Source organism: Sabethes cyaneus, chromosome 2 (assembly GCF_943734655.1).
Source record: "Sabethes cyaneus chromosome 2, idSabCyanKW18_F2, whole genome shotgun sequence".
In the NCBI taxonomy this organism is placed as follows: domain Eukaryota; kingdom Metazoa; phylum Arthropoda; class Insecta; order Diptera; family Culicidae; genus Sabethes; species Sabethes cyaneus.
This window is the reverse complement of record NC_071354.1, coordinates 210,212,378-210,239,738: the sequence shown is the minus strand read 5'-3', so window position 1 is coordinate 210,239,738 and position 27,361 is coordinate 210,212,378. Positions and strand designations below refer to the sequence as shown.

Here is a 27,361-nt window from a genome sequence, read left to right as displayed (position 1 = left end):
TTGCTGAAGAGCAGCTGAAAAATGTACGTTTTTGGACAACAATTTATAATTCATCATATTTCTTGTCGGAAACCCAGTAAATTGTGTTTGTGTGAATCAAATGTATGGTTAAGTGATTTGTGAAGATGATCCTATCAAAAGATTTTGGAAATATGAATAAAAAAGTGCATTTTCGGATCATTTATGTTCAACTGATTAAAATAGGTAACACTGCTTAACTCGTTCCTTACCCTATCAATGTATATGACGAAAGAAAACAACAACTTTGCCGTTGTTGCTTTTTCTCCTTCTTACTATCCAGATTCCTTCGAGCCATAATGGCGGACGTGTTCTTAATATTTGAACAACATTTTTGACATTTCCCTAATACATCGCACGTTTTCTTTCCGCGCGTCCACGGTAAAACTAAAGGAATGTGCGGAAAGAAAACTTGCATTAGGGAAATGTCAAAAATACCGTTCAAATATTAACCGTAAAAAGCTGGATAGCGATTTGACTATGTCGCACTTTTGTACCCAGTCGCACTTAAAAACTGCGAAGTCCAGTAAGGTGCAAAACAGACTTGTGAAAGCACGCACCGCTCCAGTAATCGTCCTAAAACATTCCCCTCCGTTCATAGGTCACACGCTCCCGATTTCGGTGTATTTCGCCTTCTCTCGTTCGAATTAATGTGATACCGCACCTCAGTGCTGATTTTTTTTGTTCGGTAGAGTATGAGGCGTGTTCGGAGCGGAAAATTCGATAATTTTTACTGAGCAGCAGCAGCTGATATAGCACAAACACGGCATTGTGGAAGGCACCGGCTACCGTTCATAAGTTTTTAGCGTATCGCACCAAGCAGTTATATAGGTTCTTCAGGTTTGCGAGCAAAACCGTGCAAGCTTACACCAGCCGGCACCTGCTAGAGCACGACTAAAGCACGGCTAGAGAACGGAGCCCGAACGTTCCGACAACTCAGTCACATACACCGAATATGAACGAATAAGAAAGAAAGCAAAGAACGAAATCATGTAAGCCGTCGTTGGTATGGTGCGTTCTCACCGGTGCGGTGCTTAGCCGAGGACAAAGCACTTCGATCGGGTTTTTGCGTTTTCGGGCAGCGTGCCAATATGTAGCAACGCCAGTGGGTTCTATTATCAAAAGTAACCGTTGCGGTGCCCATCTGGACGGGTAGCAGCCGTGTCGCACCGGACGGTGTTTATAATAATTCTGGTAAAATGCGGGATATATCTCTTTATAAAAAATTAATTGGTCCATCATCCGTCAAAAATTAAATCACAACACTCAGTTGCATTCGTAGGCCTTCTAGTCAGCGGTGTAACGCTGTAGAGATTTTTTTGTATGCCAGAAGGGCACTGGGTTAAAAAAATGCCACTGCGACAGTCACAAAGATTGTCTTTTGTAGCTGGCCCCGATTGCTGTACACAGTTTACGGATTGCTCATACCCATTGATGGAGTTGAGCTAGGTTGTAAGATTGTGCCCCAATTAGGTATTACCGTAAACGTACCATATTCTGCGCAGTTAAGACATTTTTATGATTCCTCCGCTATTATAAGTATTCTAGAGTTAAATTAATAACGTTGATAGCAGCAACATGTAGTGCTATGGTCTATAATATCTGGTAAAAAACATGGGAATTAAAAGTCGACCAACAATTGAGTATATCTTTCATTTTGTAAACTTATTCACGGTGCCTAATTCTGCGCACTCTCTTGCCCATGTTCCTAATTCTGCGCATGTTTGTTCCTAATTCTGCGCACCTAAAAAGTAACAATAAACATTCATACCATGTTGTTTATGTCTTTATACGCTGAAAGCACATCAAAAATCCGACATTAGCCATTACCATGATTAAATCCATGATCTGGCCTTCTTGTGCTGTCCAGGTGGCACAGGGACATTATTATCATTTGGATTGGCTTATTTTAAATATTTCATTGTCGATAACGTGAAGGGCGAGTTCATTCGGGTTTTCTCTATACTGAACATTATACTTTAGACTAATACTAACAATTGTGTTTTCACATAGAAGCCACTTCCCCACTCCCTGACAGCTCAATGAAGTTCGACAGTCAAAAAAATCAGAAGACATGGTTCCATGAATTGGCGTTCGTAGGTTCGGACCCCGAGCCGTAACACAGGATTCCAATCAATGCAAGTTAAAGGTTCTACTTGAATTTCTATGCCTCTATACTAGAGATGATCGGGTTTCATATTTTCCAAGCCCGAACCCGACCCGGGCCCGAAATTTTTTTTAATGTCAAACCCGGACCCGACTCGAACCCGAATTTTTATTTTCTGTCAAACCCGAGCCCGACCCGAACCCGAAATTTTATTTTCAGTAAAACCCGAACCCGACCCGAACCCGGATTTATTTTTTTCGTTAAGCCCGAACCCGACATGAACCCGAATTTTTTTTTCGGCTAAACCAAAACCCGATCCGAACCCGAATTTTTATATTATGTTAAATTTGATCCCGCCCTGAACTTGAATTTTATATTAATTTTCATAAAACTCACACCTCGATTTAAATCTCGGCAGTTTTCTTTTCGTATTCTCTATAACCTTCGAGCTCTAAAATTCATTTGAAATTTTAGGTTTTTTTCACCCTTCTATTTCTTTTGGAACTGAATTGAAAATTCTAAAAAATTAAATTATACACTAGAATAGTTTCTTTTACTTTTCGCGGGAATATCTGTTAAGTTTTCTATGAAACCTGTGAAAAGCAAAAAGAAAAATTTACATGAAAAATTATTTTGAAATGCTTGGATCTTGTTTCATTATGTTATACCGGTAGCCGAAAGCTAGTTCTTAGTCTAAAGCACTAGCACCTTAGCTTAGAGGTAGCAAACATAAAAGGGATTGATTTTAACACTAAACATACCGACTTCACTCCACGTATATTTTTCGCGAGAAGACCGGAAATCCCGCGATTATCAATAGATTAGCGTTAATATTTTTCTCTATAAAAAAAAGAAATAGTAGAGGACCAAACTTTGCATTATGTTTTAAATATATTTTCTAATAAAAGTAGCTAAACAGAATTGTGTTATAACGCCGTGAAAATGAACCAAAAAAGCTATGGGTCAAATGACCCCTTCACGGCAAAGCTGCCATAAATACAGATATTTGTGCATGCATAAATTTGGGACCCTACTGTTTTCTCCGGAGTATTTTATTTTCTCGATCTAATCTTTTAAATAACATAACTAGTTTATGAAGTATTTTAAAATTCAGGAACATTCACTAGAGCCAGAAATCACAGCAACTGAAATAGTTGATGGGTCCCAAATTTATGCATCCACAAATACCTGTATTTGTGGCAGCTCTGCTTCACGGTATGTTTAGTGTTAAAGACAGCTAAACTTACAACTATTCCGAGGCACGAAACTTTTTGGAAATCGGAATAGAAACCAATAATTTATGATAGCAGACAGTTCTAGTCTTCTGTCAGTCCACCCAATCACTAGTTTGGGCGCAGTTATGACATGATCCAACTAACGAATTCTGGCGAATTCTGGAATACAGGGATACCTCGATATAAGACAACCTCGTTATAAAACAACCTCGATATAAGACAATTCGATATAAGACAATTTTTACCTCGATATAAGACAAATCCCTTTGACATAGTTGGTAACGACACCAGAGCACATTTTCCACTCCAAAAGCGGCGCCATGAATTTGTTCATTATTTCAAAATAATCCTAAAAATTGTCAGAGTCAGAGTCAGAGATCGTCGTTACTAGGGGTGAAAGTTTGAACTCCCTTCCCGCGAAGGTGACCAATTTGATCCCCCTCAAGTATGTTACGACAACTCTGCAACCTTAGAGCACCGAGTTCGGCTTCCTTCTGACATGAAAATGTAAAGGTAGCAAACATAACATTGCCTCTACGGCTGGAGTTGGTGTAGTGCGCATGACGCTGGTCACTGGTAAACATGCCAGGCGTTGAACTTTGTTTAACTTGGCCTGCGCTGTCACCTCATTCACCTTTGGCCACCATACAAGAGCGGCATAAGTTAGCCTAGGCCGTGCAATAGTAGTATATGACCAAAGGGCTAGTTGAGGTTTTAGTCCCCAGCTTTTGCCAAACAGTGAACTGCATGCCCAGATGGCTGTAGTTGCTTTCTTGACAGCATAGTCTAGGTGAGCGGTCCAGTTCAGTTTATGATCCAGAATAATACCCAGATGTTTAACTTCATTGCTGAAGCTTAGTCTGATTCCATTCAGTGTAGGGGGAGTAAGAGGATGTCTCCTCCGCCTAGTAAATGGTATCATGACTGTTTTGGAGGGGTTTATATTAAGCCCCTCTCGAAGACACCATGAAATAGTGGAGTTTAGAACTCCTTGCATACGACTGGACAGCACTGCGTCAAATTTACCTCTGGCAATAAGTACCACGTCGTCGGCGTACGCAATGACCTCATAGCCATGCTGTGATAGCTTGTGCAAGAGTGCGTCGACCACCAGTGACCAAAGCAAGGGGGAGAGAACTCCTGCTTGAGGACATCCTTTGATCGCTGAGATTGTGATCGACGTACCTCCCAATGAGGCTGTGATTTCCCTGCTTGACAGCATTGCTTGAACCCAGCTCATTGTCGGCTGATCAGTTCTTTTATTAAGGAGAGTCGTGTTAATTGAGGCGAATGATGTGTTATCGAAAGCACCTTCAATGTCAAGAAAAGCACAAAGTGCCGTCTCTTGGTATTGAAGCGACTTCTCAATCAGCGTCACTAGGCAGTGAAGGACGGTTTCCGTAGATTTACAGCATTGGTAAGCATGTTGATTGTCATGTAAAGGAGAGTTCTTTAGAAACTCGTTACGGATGTGATTATCCGTGATTTTTTCCATCAACTTGAGAAGCGTTGATGTCAGACTAATTGGTCTGAAAGCTTTTGGCATGGTTTTATCTTTTTTGCCAGCCTTAGGTATGAACACCACCCTGACCTTCCGCCAGCTTGCCGGGACATGTCCCAACGTAAAGCTGGCACGAAAGACGTTGATGAGCTCGGACATTATAATCTCGTCCGCTATTTGTAAGAAGATGAGAAGTATGCCATCTGGATCCGGAGACTTCATTGGTTCAAAGGAGCTGAGTGCCCAATTGATTGAAGCCTCCGTAAACAGTCGGCGCGCAAGTAGAACCGAGTCGCTTGACACATTGCGCGGCGTCTCAACATGCTGTTGCGCGCCGACGTCGCTTCCAGTGGACACTATCGAACCAGGGAAACGCGTGTTCATAAGAATCTCCAACGTTTCCCTAGTAGTAACAGTGAGACTGCCATCTTCTGTTTTCAATTGCCCTAGGCCATTATTATGGTCCTTGCCTAACGCTTTTTTGGAGTCGCGCCGCCACAGGCAGAGTCTGGATGCTTTCGCAAAACTAAACTCTGGTCTTTCTTTTGGTTTTGCGCAGCTCTGCGTTGTATTTGGCCTTGTAGGCCTCCCAATTAGACGTGATCTTAGCCCTGTTGAATAAACGCCTAGCCTCCCGACGAAGACTGCTGAGCGATTCATTCCACCAGGGCACGTCACGGCAGACTGTCCGCGTGATTAACGGACAGTTTGCAGTATAAGCATCAATAATCCTACTCTGTAGATCATTGGCTGCAGCGTCCAGTTCAGCTGGTGTGCGTATATTAATATAGCAGGAATTCCGAGAGTTTCCTAGATGTTCTCTGAATGAACTCCAGTTGATTTTCTTCGGACGCTGTAGAGATAGAATGCATTTAATTTTTCTATAATTTTGGCAAACACGAAAAGTGTTTTAATTACGTAGAAGAATGTCGTCGTCGTTGGGCCGTCTTTTGGTTCGTGAATTCCATTTTAAAAGAAGTTTTGGAACTTTAACAAAGGTCTAAATACGAACTATTAACTAGGCCTTTATTAAATTTCCAAAGTTTCGTTTGAAATGAGATTTGTGGACCGAAAGATGGCCCAACCACGACGACATTCCCCTACATTAAATGTAAAACTGTAAAAGTTATCATTAAATCTATGGTAAATTCCAATCAGTTTGATTCGGTCAAATTGCCTCCCAGTTGGCTTCAAGGTATGACGCTGGCCTAATAAGCCAGTCGTCGTATGTTCGAATCTCGGCTGGGAGGGGCTGTTAGAGTCAATAGAAACGTAGCAACTGGCCCTGCAACTGTCCTGTACTTGTTGGCTGCGAGGTCTGTCGTATAAAAACAGAAGGTCAAGTTTCGATAACGGAATGTAGCAATTAGGCTTTGCTTTTTTGATTCGGTCAAATTACGCAAAATCTCGCACAGCCTTGTATCATGTTCATCTTTGAATTTGAGTACGTTTGAGTTAAGCGAAAATGCATTGTCACGTAACAACAGTCGATTTTTGCAAACCACACACGTTTTGGTAATAAACTAGGAGGCACTCTTTCAACGTGCTTCAAGACAAGCTTGTACCATAGTGGACGGCGGAAGGAATCAACCAGGGAAAGATGTGGATACTTCAGGCATTAAACGACGTTAAATAGGGTAACCAACCTATTTTGGACCCCATCTGTTCTGTCGATACTTGCATAACAGTCCCATTTCTATAGGAAAATATAGATAAAATGAAACTGTTATGCAAGTTATGCAGTGTAACCGTATATTAATTGGTCACTTACAGCAAAGTCAATTTAGTCAAATAGAAGTGTCCATATTGATATAATTGCAGATGGGTCAAAGGCGAGAATCTAGTTTGGATGCCAATAAATTTTGTGGATAATACTTTGCTTGCATGTTCAACCTACTCTTTTTCTTGGTTCTTTTCCGCCAACTGTCGAAATATAACATTCCCATACTAACTATACACATTCAGGTGGAATGTACCAAATGCTGACGTAGGATATAATGTTTTAATTTAGTTTTTATACCAAACTCAGACTATAATTAGTGATTCAGCAATTATTATTCAATGTTTATAGGAACGTGTTTGGTGACTTTTTTGAATGTATACTTCCTTTGTAATATTGTAGTAAAAAGTGATGATTATACCACTCACAGTATGATTTCCACATTGAGGTGCGCCTTACATTTATTTAAATTTCCGTTCCAAATATGAATGAATCGCAATGAATCGCATTTTACTTAGGATTACCTTCACCTTTTCTGCACACGTCTCTGAGCGATAGACAAAATACGCCGTGCTTATCGGCGCCATAGCAAAAACATCGAGCAAGTTTGACTCCGGGCTTAAAATTAGCAGGAGGCACTAACTCCGCTGTGAGTAAGCTCGCTCTCTGTCCCGGCTACGGCTAAGCAATCTTGCGATGATGTTGTTAGTTACCTTTTGGTAGTGGTGTTGTTCTATTGATGACGCTCCGATATGAACTCGTGCATTCGTGCTAATGAAGCATTTGGACGGGCAATGCCACCCAGCATCCCTGCCGGCTGCTTACTATTCATGCATTCTTGAGTGCAGGCACTCGAGGATGCTCTCCAGTGGAATTACGAGCTGCGCCATTCACTTTTCAACAGTGATTGAGCAAAAAATCTAGACGCTTTTCTGTGGTAATTTTACAGCCTGAGTTAGGAGCTGTATGTTGAGTTTATTATTCATGGTATTATTATCTACATAAAAATATATTTATCACCATAATGTCACATAGATGCAATGTATTTTATTTTTCAATAACATACAATGGTTAAATGGCGTGGATTCCACGTCAAAATATTGCCCTTGGTCACCGTCCTGTTCTTTGACATCAAATGTTCAAATGTTAAAATGTTGATAATGACTCAGGGTACACTAGAAAACTAACAAAGAACAATCCAGCGCATATCAGTTCATATCCCTAAGTGCTAGTATTGCCTCCGGCCATATCAGAAAACTTCATACTTCTCATTCTGTTGATGTGGCATGTTAACTTATACGGCAATTATCGGATTTTTCTACCATTCAGAAGCAATGTGTTCATCAATATCGACAAAAGAACACGTCACAGGATGTAATTGTATTTCAGAATTAGGCTTGTTTTACTTCTGAGCGGTACGGTATTGACTAATCACTCATCCCACATCGCTCTGCCATGAAGGTTACGGTCAAAAACCGCTGAAACAAAGCGGTCGCTTCTAACGAAGTGCCCACTCGAGCTTCCCTTGACCGGAGCCGAGGAGAACGTTCTACCTGTTTGTTTGGACTATGACGATGAATAACCTTGTGGGCTTAATCGTAGCTGGCACTAAGTGTCCTAAATGGACTCGCTCGTACACGCGTGGTTTACCTAATAACATAAAAATATTTCAGGCGCCTCAACAGCATTTCTCATTTTTTTTCGGATCTTGCAGGAAATCACGACTTTGCTGCTACTTTAGCTTGCAAAAGTATCCTACTTGGCATTCGATTACAAACTAACATTTGACACTGGCGCATACCACTAAGCCGACAGAAGGTCACATTGTTCGATTGCCGCAAACTGATCTTTTCTCCGTAATCCGTCTGTAGGACTTTGTTTGTTTTTGTTTGGTTCGAAATGTGAAACTTTGCACGGGACTCCTTTTTTTGCGGCAGTCTACTCCTGGGCTGGATTTGCAGTACCGTAAATCTATTAGATACCATCGGGATTGCTCATTAACAGTCCCGGGAATGGTTCTCCAGGTATCATTTACGTCTTCGGCGCTGGCATTTCTGTCATGTGATAGCACAATGTCAAACTCTGCCATTCCAGCAGTGCCTAAAATAATACTGGATGTGATAATTGGGTGTTGTTTCTTCGTTATTTTCGGCTTGGACTTAGTTGAACGTCAGTTTCGTGGCTATGATTTTCTATGATTTTAGATTTAGTCAACGTGTTTTCGATTAGCGGTGCGATCCTAATGGGAGCTTTAGCCTATTAGGTTTTTATTTTATTAAATAATCAGGACCATGTTCGGCTCTATTTGTACCAACGCTGGTCACGTCCATTTTTTTTGCGAAATTGGTTTTGGCCTAAAATCAAAAGCTGTTAACCCCAAGTACGATTGTTGTCTAATATTTATTAGAAAACATTTGAAAATTTAATGTTCACAGGTTCAGAGACTGTTCCATTTTTTGTGAATTTCAATGGACGGTATTTTTTTTTTTGATTTTGCTAACCAGTGCTATCGAATCACAAGCCTGGTTTTGAAGCTGTTTCACAAATTTGTTTTATTTACTACCGTTGGTGGTATATTCGTATTGCAAGCATGTGTTTACAAATATTTGTACTAATTAACACCTTTGTCGAATATTATTCGCGATGTACAGCTGCAAAATGAATATTACGCGGTTGAGTTCCGTCATCCAGGATACCTTTCAACTGTTTGGCGGTGGCTTGGTTTAATTATCCCACATGTGAGACGCTTCAGCATTTTTTCTGCTTTTAATCATGACTATCAAAAGTGCTTCAAGGCCTATTAAGGAGTGAAATTGAATCATATTCCACCATTTCGATGCTCTATTGAAATAATATTAGTTCTAAAATCAAATCGAATTACAATCGTTCGACATAAATGCACCTAAGACATTCTACTTGAATTCTTGAGACTCAATCTCTCCGAATAGACGCAAATTACCATTAGGGTTAAAGCGTCTATAAATGAAAAAAAAATCTCTCCGAATCGATTTGATTTTAAATTTTCGCAACTATGATTAACGACGAAATATATTATTTAGTGCACCATATTTTAAATCAAATCTTATTTTTAAATTGAAAATTATAAAACCACTATAATTTCAAAACAAATTACCTAAAACTATGCAATATTGACAAATTAAAAATGGTTTAAATATCATAACGAAGATGACGTAATTTACTTAGGAAGACAATGTGACTTGTTTGTACTGAACTAGCGTGTATCATCTATTTCACACTCCGTTTGACTAACTATTCTGATAAAAATTCGATCGGAGAACGAAATATTCGCAATGCTAGCAACTGCCAAACTTCCAAAAACAACGAACAGAGTGGCCAATTCTTACAAAATTTAACATATCTAAGGTTGCCAGTTGTTTAAATTGAAAACTAACCCTGTTAGTTTGCATGAGGAACAGCTCAAATTAGCGAGGGTCCACGGTAGTGCCTGCAACTACTCTTCGTTATCCTTTTATACTCCGCCAAGAATACTGTCTCAAGTCCCTAAGGGACTACCTGTCTGATTAGCATTTCATACATCGTCAGCTTTGGACGGCGGCGGATGCTCCTTGATCGAAGCGTCTTGTGGAGGGAAAAGTAAGCTCGTCTTCCAGCGTGAATGCATCATTGAATTTCCTTAGCCGTATTTCTACCATATATTTAGCTTTCGACCCATTGATTTATTAGTTTGCCTCCGCTATCCCAAGGTTTCTAGTAATGATGTCGAGGTCGTCTGCGAAGGCTAGGATTTGCCTACTTTTGCTGAAGATCTCGTTTCGATGCCCGCTCATCAGATCACACCTTCAATAGCGATGTTGAATAACGTACAGGACGCTCCGTCCCCTTGGGACACGAGAGCGCCCCCGAAACACGTACGTAGTATATCACTCGTTCCATGCCGGGAAAACAGTTCTGACTGTATCGTATGCTGCCCCGAAATCCACGGAAATGTGATGGGTGGGCACGTTGTACTGCTGACATTTGGACTTGCCGAGAGTGAAAATTTGACCCATCTACTGGCCCCCATGAAGAACACACAGTCACCTCTTAAATTGGTCGGAAGGTTAGCGTTGATGATTGCTTCTACTTCATGGCGCGTGTTGCGAAGCATTTCGTCGATATGTGTTCGGTTAGGTCTAACGCGATTCAGTGATTTGTTTTATTGATTGGATGAGTCTTTCCCAGTAGCCTCCAAAATGTGGCACATCAACAAATAAGGCACCATTAAAAATGACGAACTAATTTTGATAAATGCCATATTTGCTCATAGTGATTTCAGAAATAAATAAATTAAAAAATAAATAAATGTCTCAGAGTTGTAGGTCGCTTTCGACCTGATCGAGCCATTTTCTGCTTGTGTGCCTCTGTTCCTGGTACTGGTGAGGTTGTTTAAAAGAACAGTTTTCATTTCGACATGTCCGAAATGTCGTTCGCAGTACCCTTCCCTTGAGCACGGCAATGGCGTGTATGTCCTCGGTGAGCAGCGTCCTAGCTTCAAGTCCATAAAGAAATACTAGTCTAATGAGTGTTTTTTTGTACATTAACAGCTTCGTACGGCGGCGTATGCTTCCTGGTCGTAGCGCTTCAGGAAGGGAAAAGTAGGCCCGATTTCCTACTTTATTGTGCCGCAAAATCTCCATACTCCCAAATACACGAACTCATCTGCTCCTAGTTCGTCGCCGGTAACGGTCACATCTTACGAGAAGTGAACGGTCACGTTGTTTAACGAGAAGTGAATTAAAAAGTGAAGATTTACTTTAATGCTGTCAATATGAGCTAGCATTTTTCACATTTTTCAATACTGATATTTTCATGGTTAGAGACGATTCAAATATGACGTCCACCAAATTTCTGCTTTTTTAGACCCGCCCCTCTCCCCTTTGTCCGATTGTGTCACAAAACTCAACCTCCCTCCCCCGTCACACAAACTTAAAATAGAAATAAAATAGCTTAATCTTTTGAGAAGTTGTGTAAGATAAAAAAATCATAGAAAATAACAGTCGCGTATTTTCTCGAAAAAAAGAAATTTAAATTTTCTTGATTTTTCCGGATAAACTGATTTTAAAGTTATTTTTTTTAACGAAATTATAAAAAGATTCCACGTTTTGCTAACTTTCTCCATCCAGAGAGTAGACTTTTACTGATTTTTTTACAGATTTTTTTTATCGAATTGCTGTATGTAATTTTATTAGTAAAAAATATTTTAATAGGCACGATTTATGAATTGCGAACAAAGGCTCTAACAACCTTCAATTGCAAATCGTCACAAATCAATGAAGAAATGAAGTTTTGGTGTCAATTAAAGAGCACCACTCCGCTTTAAAACAGCTTCAATCTGCATCGGCGAGGCAGGTTTCACTACATCGTGACGATAGCTTTTAAAGTTTATTTTGTACTTGTCTATCAAACATTTAGTAAAAGGCTAGAAACTTTGATTGCAAATGAACTGAAAATGATTTACATATACCCTTTAATGTAACGCATGGTATAATTAATCTAGCGTAACATAGGCAAATCGTGCCCGACTTTCGGCGCCGTCAGCTGAAACAATTACCAGCTTGAAAGATTCTGTTCAACAAATGAAACAAGTCGCTTTTTGAGTGAAGAGAAGGTAGGAGAAATTCAGCTTCATTTATTTGTTTCGACGATGTCGGGTCCTCTTGCGATCTTCTGAAGTAAGATAGTTCGAAAATCGAAATAAATCGATGAGTTTTGGTAGCCTTTTTCTGAGAATAAATTTTCTTCGACGGATGTCACATTTGCCTAGACCCCCTCCCCCCTCTGTCACAAAATTGACACCCTCCTCCCCCCCCATAAGCAGTGGACGTCATTATCGAATGATCCCTTAGAGTGCGGCAATAAAGAAAAATATTTACATTTCTATTTCTTACCACATTTTTAAAGTTCCTAATTTGATTTCTGTAACGCGATGTAACTTAATAATAAACGAATCAGGTTGTTTTATAATTTGTTTAATAATCAAGTTGCTGGAATCCTTATTCTATACGTAATAACGTTCTATATGCTCTTTTTACACGATAATTAAAAACTCTAATTAAACTATAAAAACTTGAAAATTTGAAAAAAAAAAACTTGACACCTAAACCTTAAGACAACTGAAATTGGTTCTAAATCAATTACCACAACTTATTTACGACTGAAATTGGTTCTAAATCAGTTGCTACAACTGCTTTACAACAACTGTGGTAAAAAGATGGCAAAAATACTATGTAAAGTTAACGAAAAAACTGCAAAAATACAATGGAAATGACGTGAAAATATGATAAAAAACACAAACAAAAAACGACGACAAAAAGACGCTTTTTTTACTGTCAAATATGACAAAAAACGGGAAAGAGTTATTTAAAAAGCGGCAAACAGACGATAAAACATGCAAAAAAGACAAAAGATAGCGAATATACGTCAAAAAGACAAAGAAAGAACGACGGAAAGACGAGAAAAATACTACATTTTTGCTATCGTGACAACAAGCAGGACGAAAATGAGAAAAATATGACAAAAAAGACGAAAAAAAGGCGAAAAAATGACGACGGAAAAACGACGAAAAGACGTCAAAACAGCAATCAGAAACGGCAAGACGTTGACAAGTGACAAAAAATGCCAAAAACAGACGTCAGAAAATGACAAATACACGATGAAAAGATGGCAAAAAGATCACGAAAAGATAATAAAAACACGACAGAGAGATGACAATGGGACGACGAATACGAAAAAAGGCAACAAAGAGATGACAGAAGGACCACGAAATGGCGCCAAAAAACGCAACGATTCTATGATGAACAGATAACGACAAAGACGACGAAAGAACGTTTAAAAGACAGCAAATGAACGACAAAAGGATGCCGAAACAGACAGTAAAAAGTTAGCGAACAGATGTGACGAGAAGCGAAGACAAGTAGGCGAAACGACGATGAAGAAAAGATGAAAGACGACAAAAATACGGTTAATGGACGCCAATAAACTCCAAAAAATATAAAAAAAAACGATGTAAAACTTCAAAAATGCTATAAATAGTTGTATATAATGAAGAGACAATTAAAAGGCAGCAAAATTGCGACAAGCAATACCAAAACAGATACGAATAAGGACGCCATCATATCAAAAAAGTTGCAAAAGACGACGAAAAATGACAAAAAAATCACTGAAAAGACGATGCCAGAAAACCAGATATGTTAAAAATTACGGAAAACGACTAACAAACGTTTAAAAGACAACAAAAAAACGAGGGATAAGCGCGATGTAGTGGTTAGCATTCTTTTAAATACAATCAAGGGTTGTCCTCTGCGATAAAAATGACACATTCTTAGTCGGAATGAGGTATGGTTCATCTGTGTATAAAGAAACTCTAACATATCAGAAAACAGTACACATTCACGCCGAGGACCCGGTTTCAAATCTCAACCCCACAAAAGTCACGGATGACCCAAGTTGTTAATGTGAATATAATAAAAAAAGAAGTATAACGGGTGGCAACTAAAATTTTGGAATTTTTTCGAGGCTCCTGTACTCAACAACAAACGAGCTCAGAGAGAAATGAGAGTATGTATGTGTTAGCTCTCTCTCTCTCCCCTCTTTTTGTTAATAGTTTTTGTTTTGTTTATGCTTGCCCAGTTTTGCTAAAAATGGCGTCGAAACAAGAAGCATTTCGGGAGCGCGATGTACACTTCTACGAACTGCAACAGAAATCTCGGCAAAAAGTATACGGTACAACATTTAAAAAGCAAATATGTTGCGGCTTCGACTGTTTACCATATCCTAAGTGGAAGACTAGCCAAAATTATGGATGCAAAAGGTAATCGTTCTCTTTCTCGTTTCTTCAACAACAAGCCCTCTGGTTTGGCTATCACTTAAGATGCACCAGACGAAAATTTTGATCCCGTTTCTACAAAAACATCATGCAGATGGACAATACGTGTTTTGGCCGGATAGACCATCATCCCATTACGCCAAAAAAATACAATCGTTCCTGAATAGCCATGCGATCCCATTTTTACCCAAAAACCCGAAATATCTGTCTCAGTTCGCCCAATCGAAGATTTCTTCGGGATTTTGAGTTCGTTGGTGTACAAAAATAACTGGAGAGTCACGAATTGCAATCAGTTGATTGGTAGAATCAAGAGATGCATTCGCAACGTTGACATGACGGCCGAACAACGCTCCCGTTTCGACGTCAAACGAAAGCTTCGCCGAACAGTCGATTACGGGTCGTTTTCAAATGTACACTAATTTTTTTTCAACAATGGACAATGTATCTTTAATATCAGATAAATCAGATCTTCTTCACGTATCTTTGTTTTTTTTGACAGCTTGTGAAAAAATTCCAAAATTTTAGTTGTCACCCGTTACATTGAAATAATTTACACTTTTTAGCAAAACTAACAAACTTTTAAAGGATGTCGGGTAAACTTTCACTAGAATCAAAAAATTGATTGAATTTTAGAAGTATAAATAACCCTTTCTTCCGTGATAAACGGAACTACGGATTTTTCTACAGCAAAACTTGGCATCACCATCATCAGAATATGGGCATAAGAAATAACCCAGTGTAGTCGTTGTCAGCGTTTCTCGGTCATATTGTTAAAGCTCCGCTGGTAGGCGATCCTTACCGACAGCTTTGTCGGTGTTCAGTAACCCAATTTCTCATATGACTTCTTGGAGCACAGATGCTGGGGCATTACTATCTTCTATGGGCATTCCTAAGTACTTTTCCGTCCCGCCTCTTTTGCCGTCGTTCATCGAAGAACTGCGTTCACCTATATATCGTCTCCCTTACGCGACTAACGTGACCTTTTCAAATGTCTGGTTATGGTTAAAATGGAGTGATAAATTTGTGCGTCCTTGGGAAAAAAAGCAAAGCCTTCCGTTTTTCATATGACAGACTTTGCAGCCAACTGTTAGAGTACAGAACACTAGTGCTATATGGGCTATCGAATTGACTCCAACAGCCGCTCCCAGCCAAGATTCGAACATAAGACGACTGGCTTGTTATACCAGCGTCGTGTTTCGACACCAACTGAATGTGTCATTAGCACAATTGTCATTTCACATAAAGATAGTTAACAGCATGCAACAGAACTTCCCCGTTGAGCGATTCTAACGTGTTCCTTAAGATTTTGCAGTATGTGGCAGAGCATTGTCGTGAAGGAAAATTATCTTGGAAATATGTTTTTGTACCTTGCATCTTAAAAATTTCTTGAAACAAACAGTGGTGACTTCCTTCAGCAAAAGATAGCCAGGACCCCATAGTCCTGGCGCTGAAATCATCATCCCACAGGGTGTTCCCTGTCTTCAGCGCTACTTATCAGTTTGTAAACATACTCGATAATCAACTTGTTTTGATGGCCGAATCACTACCGCCGTTTAGCGTATTTCAATTGGGTTGCAAGCGTCTTACTTGTGTGATCGTTTTAATTATTTTCCCAAACAAAAGCATGCCTTCCCGGTAAAAATGTGCTAATTTTAGTTCCATTTACCATTGGCGTATACAAGCGCGGAACCCTTTTGAAGTCAACGGCGCCTAACTGCGATGAAACAGCTCAAAATTCAAAGACCAAATGGGTTTGAAGGGGTTAACTAGCGATGAATCTATGATGCAGAGCGCTCGGTGTCGTGTTTTCATAATTATTATTTAATTCGGTGTTCATCCACCGATAAGCTGGCCAATTTGGATGCCTTAATGAAATAATCATGCCCAGCGCCTGGTCGTGACAGTATAGAGAGAGCCTTAGAATCAAATTTTGCCACATGCCAAATTTTTGTCACCAATATCGTTGAACAGTTTTTTTGCGCCAAAATCACGGCTGCTAACTGAAATGTTAAAATGCATTTCAATTTTATCTGTACTAAAATAGTTTCAAGTTGCTGACATTTAATTTTTTTTTGTTCAACCACTGATGTTGCCTTTATTCCGCTGTGGTCAATCTGTGGCATATGTCTACCACTGACTGGCTGAATGGCAATGCAATGGCGCAGAGTGAATAAATTTCCATCCAGTCAGCAACAGCAGTTGTATCAAATTTAGTGACCACACGAAAATTCAACGGCAAATGGACGCGGGTATCTGACGAGAACTCGCAAGAAGAAAACACACAAAATGCGGTAGCGAAAAAAATGGCTAAATGTGTCACGTTGCTGCACATCGACTCACTCTCGAAAAAGTGAACTTTGGCTGAAATACCTGACAGCAGAAGTCGCTGAGTGGTTGGTTGATATCTGCCACAGTATTATCCGATAAACAAATTTTTCGTATGTGCAGGATGAACCAGCAGGGATGCTTGCAGGAAAACAATATGGACACAAACGAGCTTCACTGCAGGTGGTTACTATTTTCCGGCTCACTAACTTACATACTTAATTCCACGTACAGGAGCGTGTGCCCTTCATTATAGCGCAATTGTTGATCAGCTTTCATTCATTTTTCTCAGCAAATGTTTTTTTATTCTCAATATGATGCGTAGAAACCATATTTAGTGTTATTCGAGAATATAATTGTGCCCGCCTGCCAGGAGCCGCTTGCGATTCTAAAGCTTGTTTTTCCGTCTTTCAATTCATATTTCAGGGCAAATGATATAAAAATAGAGGACCATCGAGCTACGAGCGCCTATCAGCAACGCTACACAACGGTCTGTGCTGTAAAGCTGCAGTGATTTTGCATACATAAACAGACAGACCCAGGGTCTCACAATGAAGGAGGAACCCAATCTAGCTTCGGCCGTGGGAGGAGAGGTTGCCTCCTTTCAGGGGCAAAACCAGGCGCCGGCACAGCAACGTCAACCACGCACAACCTCGATCACCAGCTATGACTCCGAGAGCGACGATAATACACAGCAAGGATCTTCGGCCGGTCCGGCGGCTGGTAATGGCAGAAAGGATTCCGACGGAGAGCGGTCGGATGTCGGTGCTAGTAACAGTGCTTCCAAGTAAGTGTTTACTGCTAATTTATACTGAAGTGAATTATCATTGACATGAATGTTGTTGTTGCTCTCATCACGAGGCTCATTAACTGGAAGGATCAATTTTACAAGAGCAGGATCCGGTGCAACCACGCAATTGCGCTCAGCAGGTTACGTTGAAGCGTATTGATGTTAATTTGACAAGTAAAGCTGTTTCTTCCTACGAACCGGCGGGAATTCGTTCCGATTCTGTTCATTAGGGAGGCTAGATTTGGGCCGTCAACAGCAAAAGCGTTGTAAGAAGTTTTGTGTTTCTTTTCAATAACAACAACTTATTTTTGGATGTTGTTACTAAAATAGAATGCATAAATAACTGCTAACCGTTGTGTTGTTCGATAGTAATTTGAGAAGCAAAACGGTTCCCTATTTAGTAAACCCAAAAAGGCTCCCATTCCGTTTCGATTCAAGCTACTTCGAGCAACGGAAAGCGGAAACGAAAAGGAAACCAAAAACGATGCTCGGGCGGACAGCCCAACTACCAGCTCGCATCCTTGAGTGCTCATTTCGGATTATGTGTTCTTTTAGGCCATACAAGGAATATTCTTATCCAAATGACATTGAGGGATATCGATTATTCCCCACCACTCTATAAAAACAAAAATGCTCTTGATCTACGTCATGCTGTATATTACTGCTGTGATTATAACGATATTAGGCTGGATGGTTTGTTTTATTATGTCATTGACTGGGTCGCCCTTATGCCTTCTAATAAGTGATGAAAATGTGCGGTAATAGTAATCTTTTTGACGTTTTGATGTACAATGTTGGTTGATTGGTTAACTACCCAAACAACAATTTTAATCGATTTCGTACTCTGTAAAATGATGAATTAATCAGGCAATGGACTGTTGATAAGCAGTTTATTAACTATATTCTAGATTAGAAACTAATTTCAAATCTTATTTTTAAAAACGATTGACTTATAAAAATCTATATGTTTGGCTAATGCATTTGATCATTTATTAGATACCCAATCTTAAACTTTGTGTGGCCCTATTTGAAAGAAAATTTGAATTTAAATGCACATTCTATGGCCCATGTCCGATAGTGTGGGGAGTAGAGGATAAAACTTAGAAATTTCCACGACAACCACCACCGGCAATGGCATTTATTTATCACAAAACGATTCAAAACGAAACAGTTTAAGGACGCTCGAATAATTGATGGTTAATTTAACCAATATCGTACCATAATTCGTCGAAACACCATGTTCTAACTGTCACAGCTGATTTTGACTGACGTTTGACTGAATCGACCGCCGCCTTAAAGTCCACAAACAAATGATTAGTCTGCAAGTTGTACTCCCGGAACCGCGCAGCTATCTGTCGTCTAAAATTTTAAAATGGCATCAAACATTGTTTTTTGATTTTTATTGTCCACCCCTGTTTCAAAAACGTCAATATTGTAGGGATTTCATTGCAAAAGTAAAAAGGGTATTTCTGGTCTCATATTGAAAAATGTGGCGGTCCCACTCGTGCATCCACTCCGTAAAATGATCAATCCATCTCTACTCAAGGAAACATTCACAACCATTTGGAAGAAGTGTTTCGTTTTTTCTGCCTATGAAAAAGGAAGCAAAAGTAATGTTTCAAATTACTGAGGAATAAATTCTACCTACTTCTTTTTCTACCAGCATTGAGCCGGGGTGGCTCTTTCCGTATGAAGAATTCCTCTTAACTGTACTCCGTTCTGGGCTACTCATCGCCAATTCGTTGAACGTCGCGACATACGTAAGTCGGTTTCAATCTGGTCGAGCCATCTAGTACGTTGGACCCCTCTTTTCCTGGTGTCGGTAGGGTTCTTGAAGAGAACGTACTTCACTGAACAATCATCCTGCATTATTGCGACGTGGCCGGTCCACCGTAGTCTCCTAACTTTAACCAAGTGTACGATGCACTCTCCAAGTAGTGCCTGCAGCTCGTGGTTCATACGCCTACGTCACTCTCGGCTGTCTCTTTGTACTATTACTATCGTGGTTAATTCCTCAGTTGTTGGCATGCGTGAAGGATTATTATCTGGTTATCTGTATTAATATTTGCTCAAAGAATAATTGTGCTTAAAATATTTGTGAGAATAACACATTTATTATTTGTATTTAACGTTAGTTAGTTAGGGAGTTAGGGAGAACCTGGCCAAATACCGATGAGCTAGGAACCTGTTGACCACGATCCTGAGGAGGAAAAAGCGCCAAAAAGAGGACAGAGATCGCGAAGAATTAGAGCAACTATTCCGAGCTAATAACACGCACAAGTTTTATGAGAAGGTGAACCAAACTCGGATCGGCTAGACTGCTGCAACTAACGCTGGTAAACGCCGCCTACAAGGTACTCTCCCAGATCCTGTTACGCCGGTTGTCACCGATAGCACAAGGTTTCGTAGGGAATTATCAGGTGGGTTTTTTGGGGGCTCGCGCAACTACGGACCAACGTGCCCACGCATCACATCTTTATTGATTTCAAAGCAGCATACGATACGGTCGATCGAGACAAGCTATGGCAGATAATGGACGAATACGGTTTTCCGGACAAACTGACGCGACTGATCAGAGCTACATTGGAACGAGTGATGTGGTTCGCACGCATCTCTGGGACACTCTCGAGTCCCTTCGAGACGCGGCGAGGGTTGAGACAAGGTGACGGTTTATCCTGCATGCTGTTCAACATCGCTCTTGAGGGAGTGATCCTACGAGCGGGCATCGAAACGAGAGGCACGATTTTTACCAAGGGTAGCCAACTAGGCTTTGCAGATGACTTCAGTATCATTGCCAGGAACTTTGCGACGGCGGAGGCAATCTACGCCAGACTGAAAGCGGAGTCTAGGAGAATTGGGCTAAAAAAAAATACGTCGGAGACCAAATACATGAAAGGAAGAGGCTCAAAGGAAACAAACGCGTGCCTCCCACGGACGGTAACCGTTGACGGCGACGAACTAGGAGTGGTAGAGGAGTTCGTGTATTTGGGATCGCTGGTGACAGGTGACAACACTAGTAAGGAAATCCAGCGGGAAATCGGGCCTACTTTGCCCTTCGTAAAACGCTACTATCAGGAAGCATACGCCGCCACCAAGCTAACAATATACAAAACCCTTATTAGACCGGTGGTTCTTTATGGACTACTAACGGAGGACATACGCGCCCTTGCCGTGTTCGAGCGGAAAGTGCTGCGAACGATATTTGGCGGAGTACAAACTGAAAGCGAAGAGTGGCGGAGGCGTATTAATCACAAGCTACAGGCACTGCTTGGGGAGACTCCCATCGTACATCTAATGAAAGTCAGCAGGCTACGGCGGGTCGGACACGTCGTAAGGATGCCGGACGACAGTTCGACGCAGGAGCAAGGCTTCAACCGATCCTTTTTTTTCTACCCCATTCACACCACCGCACATTCAAATTCATACCGTCTGTTTAGTAGTTAAATACGAACGCTATGCATAACCCCACTACCAGCTTGCTCAGTCATTCATCCCTTTTTAAACGGTAGAAAGAACGCATTTTAAACTTTTTTAACATTTTCGTTTCGATCAAGTTGCCTTTACCGTTTGGAGCAGCGAATGACTGCAAAACAGTCAAATGACTGGCAGTCACCACGCTATCGAATAGAAATCGCGCTGTCGTATGATTCAAAACTACACAAAAAAAAAAACAATCACTACATGTGCATGGAAGAAGTCGATCGGACTCCGTCCAATACAAACGAACATTTTGCTTGCGTCGGGCCGACTCCGGGTGACAAACTATTACTGTGAGCAGCCGATTTGGAGACAAAAAGAGAAACGAAACAATACGTCATCTTATGCTTCCAGTCAGTTTGCAGTTTAGATTCTTCGAAAGAACGCGCAAAGCGGGGGAGCGACTGTTGGCTTTTCTTGAGAGATCGCATGAATTATGAGACGGCAGCAGCGCAAGCGGCAGATTGACTGGATTCAAAAAACAGTCAAATGATCGTTCAAAAAGCGCAACTTGAATGCGGAAAGCGTACGCATTCACGCAGTCACATTCAACTTGCGATCCCTGTTCAAGCCCTGTGCAGGAGGGAAAATCAGTCCTCGCAGGCGTGGAAATTGAGGCTTCTTGAATTCCGGGAAATATTGAAGGCCAGACCACATGGATCGGATTGATACCACTTAGTTCCCGGAGGCGCATCCATCGATGTAACTGTAGAACAGTACAGCAATCGGGGCCAACTGCAAAAGACAATCTTCGTGACTGTCGCAGTGGCATTTTTAGATCCCAGTGCCCTTCTGATATACAAAAAAACTAGAACAGCCCATACCTAAAAGTACGAACGGAGGCCAATCCCTCTCTGCACACACGAATAACAGCGAAAATCAGCCAGTAGCAACAGAAACAGCGGCAGACATTACCAGCAGGAGCATTTCAAGTAGCAGCATCACCTGTTGCAGGGAGGTCGGCCGGCACCGGTCAATTATACTACCGAAGCACGTGTGAGTACGTGAGGCGAATAAAAAGTAGATTAAAGGAAATTAAAGGAGGCAATCGTTATTTTGTCTGGAACCTGTTGTTGTTGTTGTTGTTGTTGTTGTTGTTGTTGTTGTTGTTGTTGTTGTTGTTGTTGTTGTTGTTGTTGTTGTTGTTGTTGTTGTTGTTGTTGTTGTTGTTGTTGTTGTTGTTGTTGTTGTTGTTGTTGTTGTTGTTGTTGTTGTTGTTGTTGTTGTTGTTGTTGTTGTTGTTGTTGTTGTTGTTGTTGTTGTTGTTGTTGTTGTTGTTGTTGTTGTTGTTGTTGTTGTTGTTGTTGTTGTTGTTGTTGTTGTTGTTGTTGTTGTTGTTGTTGTTGTTGTTGTTGTTGTTGTTGTTGTTGTTGTTGTTGTTGTTGTTGTTGTTGTTGTTGTTGTTGTTGTTGTTGTTGTTGTTGTTGTTGTTGTTGTTGTTGTTTGGAGCACTTCAAGTCTCAGAAATTCTCGATAAGGTCTGACGTGCCGCAAGGTAGTAATTTGGGACAACTGTTATTCTCATTTTTCTTCAACGACATCTGTCTAGCGCTTTCACGTGGATGTCGAATTATGTATGCTGACGATTTGAAAATCTTTTTTGTCGTACGATCGAAGGCGGACTGTAAGACTGTTGATTGCCATGCAATTCAGCGAGAAACAGCAGTGAAAAGCCTTCCAGTTTTCTTGAACGCCGAATTGACTTTGCAGTATCAGTATTCAGTATTTTTCAGCGTATATTTGGAGGAGATTTCGCTGCAGGTTTCCGTTAAAATGACGGCATTGTAGTCACAACTACTCAACAGTAGTAGTTGAGTGATTTTAATTCGCAAACCGCTCACATTCTGGTAATAAATTGAGAACAGCTAATCGAATGCAACCTTTGCTTCAACGACGGGCGGTTGACAGCTGAAAGAATACTGTACTGGAGGTGTATCGGGATTACAACGTTGGGAGTACTTGCCTGCGATAACGGGTTGGAAGACCCTCTCTCCATGCTTGAATACAGGACCGGGAGGATTGCAGGAAGCTGGCGGGAATAACTGGACTGTACTGAGGGTACCTCAGTTCCTTCCAAAATGCTTGCAGGCGTGCATCCCGGTAGCGGCAGTTTAGAGTTGAATGCTTTCACAGTAACAGAACCCGAAACGGTGGTTGATGGCGCGGCGCAGGTAGATTGGTTCGGATCAATAAATCTCACATCACAATTATCGAGTAGGTGGCGTGAACTGATGAAGCGATTTGCGGTGTTTAATACGTTGACGTTTTGGTGGGTATGGAAGCGAAGTTGGTCAGGTCCACCAGTTTTTGACCTGGAAACTGGGAAAGGATCAACTCCCGACGAGGTCAAGAGACCATTATACTTGCCATTGATGGCAATTTGGAGAACTCCTTCGCCACTGCCACACACAGGACCGGGATGACTGTTGAATGTTGGCTGCAGTAGCTCGACTGTGGCGGAGGTGTCAGATGTCTCCATATTGCTAAGTACGGTGGGTGCACCGCTAAATCACTTAAATCCATCGAGTTAGTACCACGATCAGCAGCTTAACGTACACCTAACATTTTTACCTCATCATGATGTAAAACAAATATTGTAATTAAAATTAAATTGATATGCCATATGGATTTCGAGAAATTACTACAAACATCGCGAAAATTCTAAAATTCACATAAAAATCATAAAAACAGTAGCGTAAAATGTGATTTATTTTGCTAACGGGTGGCAACTAAAATTTTGGAATTTTTTTTCAAGCTGTCAAAAAAAGACAAAGATACATGAAGAAATCTGATTTACCGAAATGAAAGATACATTATCCATTGTTGAAAAAAAATTAGTGTACATTTGAAAACGGTCCGTAGAAAATAAATCTTCGATTGGACGCACTGAAATAGATTTTTCGGGTCGTGGTTTTTGGGTAAAAATGGGATCGAATGGATATTCAGGAACGATTGTGTTTTTTGGCGTAATGCGATGATGCTCTATCCGGCCAAAACACGTATTGTCCATCTGCATGATGTTTTTGTAGAAATGGAATCAAAATTTTCCTCAAACATTCGTCTGGTGCATCTTAATTGATAGGCAAACCAGCCAGGCTTGTGGTTGAAGAAACGAGAAAGAGAGCGATGTCCTTCTGCGTCCATAATTTTGACTGGTCTTCCACTACCTTGCTTGCGAATAGTTGTTGGGCATCTTAGGATATATGGTAAACAGTCGAAGCCGCAACACATTCGCTTTTTAAATGTTGTACCGTATACTTTTTGCCGAGATTTCTGTTGCAGTTCGTAGAAGTGTACGACGCGCTCCCGAAATGCTTCTTGTTTCGACGCCATTTTTAGCAAAACTGGGCAAGTATAAACAAAACAAAAAATATTAACAAAAAGAGGAGAGAGAGAGCTAACACATACATACTCTCATTTCTCTCAGAACTCGTTTGTTGTTGAGCATAAGGGCCGCGAAAAAATTCCAAAATTTTAGTTGCCACCCGTTACAACGCCAAATTGTTTGCTTAAGTCCGCAAAAATATTTAGAAGCTCATTACTTTGGCGTTCAAGATTATGGGTAAGATGCTATATGAACATGAAAACTCTGCAAGAGGGAATTTTTAGATCGAGATGGCCGTTAAATATCAGAATGAAGTTAGAGTGAACAGTTCAAAAACCAAGACGGTTGAACATTTTGCATGAAAAACTCTGAAATATGAACGGTTTTGAAAAGAAAATGGCTGTTAGAAGCAGTAAGACCATGACCCTCCGGTTTTGGGCCACTGAAGGGGGCGGGTTCGAAAAAAACAAAGAAAATTTTTTAATCGAGCAAAAAAATGTGGATTTTAGGCATTTTTACTTAAAGTTTAAACGCGAAAACCAAACCTATTCTTGCTTTTAATATATACGTTATTATTTTCCATGCAAAAATCTACGAAAAAAAGAAAAAAACGAAAGAAAATTATTTTTGGCCGATTTTCGAAAATTCCACTGTTTGAATTCTCATTTCTATTTCGTGCTGGAAGTGCTAACTCAACTCGTACACTCATTTTTCGAGTTTTTCAGGCTATAGAGCCCACAGACAATTGATTTTATAAAAAAAATAAACTGGTGCCCTACAAATTATTTTTTTGCCGTCCGATTTTTCAAGCCAATTTCCAAGGGGGAGGTGACAAAAACTTTAAAAATGATTTACAATGGCCTAAATTAATATTTGATGCCCTTATGAAATCCAAAATGGAAAGATAAAACTTGTCGTTCCCATCCGTGAAAAAGATTATCACGTAGAGTACGGGAGGGTATTTTCAGCAGGTTTCTAAATTCAGCATGTTTGCCTTTTTCTTCGCCAATAAAAATACTTTGTCGCCATACAATTTTAATATGTTATAACTATTTTGTCAAGACTGTTAATAATCTACTATTTTTTATTCAAAGAACGTCAAAACCACCTGCTCTTCCACTAGCACTAGGCCATAGGCCGAAAATATAGATGCCATCGCCTAATGGACCGAAAATATCCTTCCGTGCTCTATCTTGTTTCATATTGTTTTCAGTTGATTCCAATACCGACTACCTATTCTAGCTTAATGACGTTAGATTTTGCGCGCCTATTTCGACTTCGACTTTATGAGTATGCAAACAATGGGGCATATTTTCGAAACGTGTAACGGCAAGTGATAATGAACTCCGTTTCGAACTAATTAAGTCGTAATCGATAAGTATTGATTATATCATTCTCAATCGGTTGCCTGTTCAATACTGCTGTCCCGTTCAGCAAGCGGATTCAGACGTCATCTCCCGTCGCAATCGAACTCGCTATCATTCTCGCGAATCCGATCACATCTGTGTCTTGAGAACTACTTTCAGTGTGAGTGCACGCTTCGGTCGGTTTTTCGCCACCGATGAGTTATGGCGGTTGGAATGGTGATTCTACCGAAACTTTGTGCTTCAAAGTAACATTTCTTGGTAGTTTCTGCAAAAATTGTGTACAAGTTCCAAAATGGGAAACGTAAAGGAATGAGTTGAAACGGGGCAATTGGCTAATGTTATTGTACGGCACAATTGCTGAACTAGCGCTATGTTTCTACCGACTTGTAGACTACATTGTTAAATACTGTTGGAGAGGTCAAATAAAAGCCTGGAATCATTCAATCATTTAAACTTCATCAATCATATTAAGCCTTCCTAAAACAAGCGATGGCGTACAGAATAGAAACAATCATTGTATTCCTACCTCCCAGATGAAAAAATACAACCTTCTTTCCTGGAAGTTTCACGTAATCCGGAGAGGTATCAGTCATGTTTAATGGCTTTTCTTCGCAAACATACCAAATAACCCGTAGTAAAATTCCGTGAAGCTTTGGAGTGTCACAACACTCGTGATTGCTATAGAAACATCACCGAGGGTAGCATCACAGTGCGTTGTTCTACTCATACTATATGTTCGGGCATTCCGGGAACATCGTAGTACGAGGAAGGAAATTCGTAAATCTGTATGTGGAGGAAATGGTCTCCTAGAAGAACCGAATTTTACCGGCGTCCGGATGACGCACCAAGCGGTGACACCAATTCTCTTCCCATTCGGAACCAACATGTGAACTTGGAGGTTACGGCCAGATGAGCACTTGTCCAAACACAGGTACCTTTCCATCGCATCGTTGCTGTACTGTTTTATTTTGCTTGCTCGACGTTTGCGAAAGCAGTACAAGTTATTATTGGCTTTCCTGTCAGCGCAGCGGCGGCGCGGCGCTCGGTATGTGTGAAGTCGAAGTCGCTCATTTTCTTTACGCCATGCTTGCTGCTGTATCGCCACAAACCAGAGCCGGCAACAATGTTGTGCAGAAATTATCTTTTTCCCCCTGAGACTGAGCTGAGCTGAGCTGAGCGCCATACTGAGGAGGAGCGATTGAGTTGCGGTCGCTCTCGTGTGAGCTGTCCACTTCGCGTCCGCGGTACGCGTCTTTCGCCGCGTCTCGACGAAAGGGTTTAGTAGCAGCTGGCTGGGTGGCGCTCAGTAAGTGGTTCTGCAACATTGTTGCAAACCATCCACTGGAGGTTGAAGTGGTTTTAAAATCTGTAGCTGTAGTGAGAGTTGTATATGTAAGTGGTTCAATTTTAATTATTTATGATTTCATCTGAATTATTGGGTTTTATTGCAATTGCAATCATTGGATTATTTCGATAAGTGCGATTAATTTTTTTCCAGTTCGTGAGAAATTATGTAAACAATCAAAACAATGTGCATTTTTGTTGTTAGTTAATTGTTTTGCAGCAATCTAGTAATAAAGACCGTGTAAGATCAATAAAACCGGTCAAAGTTTATTTCTGTTTATTCGAGCACATGACTTCCGACGCATT

General features: G+C 40.6%; 1 protein-coding gene across 2 annotated transcripts in view; it reads left to right on the top strand.

Annotated features, from left to right (window-relative positions):
• Positions 1 to 27,361, top strand: part of LOC128734937 (protein trachealess-like) — a 162,097-nt gene that overhangs the window by 40,230 nt on the left and 94,506 nt on the right. For both annotated transcript variants that reach the window (XM_053829352.1, XM_053829351.1), the window contains one exon: positions 17,179 to 17,539. In XM_053829352.1, the coding sequence (XP_053685327.1) occupies positions 17,304 to 17,539 (236 nt within the window). In that variant the 5' untranslated portion in view covers positions 17,179 to 17,303. The remainder of the gene's footprint in view (positions 1 to 17,178; positions 17,540 to 27,361) is intronic.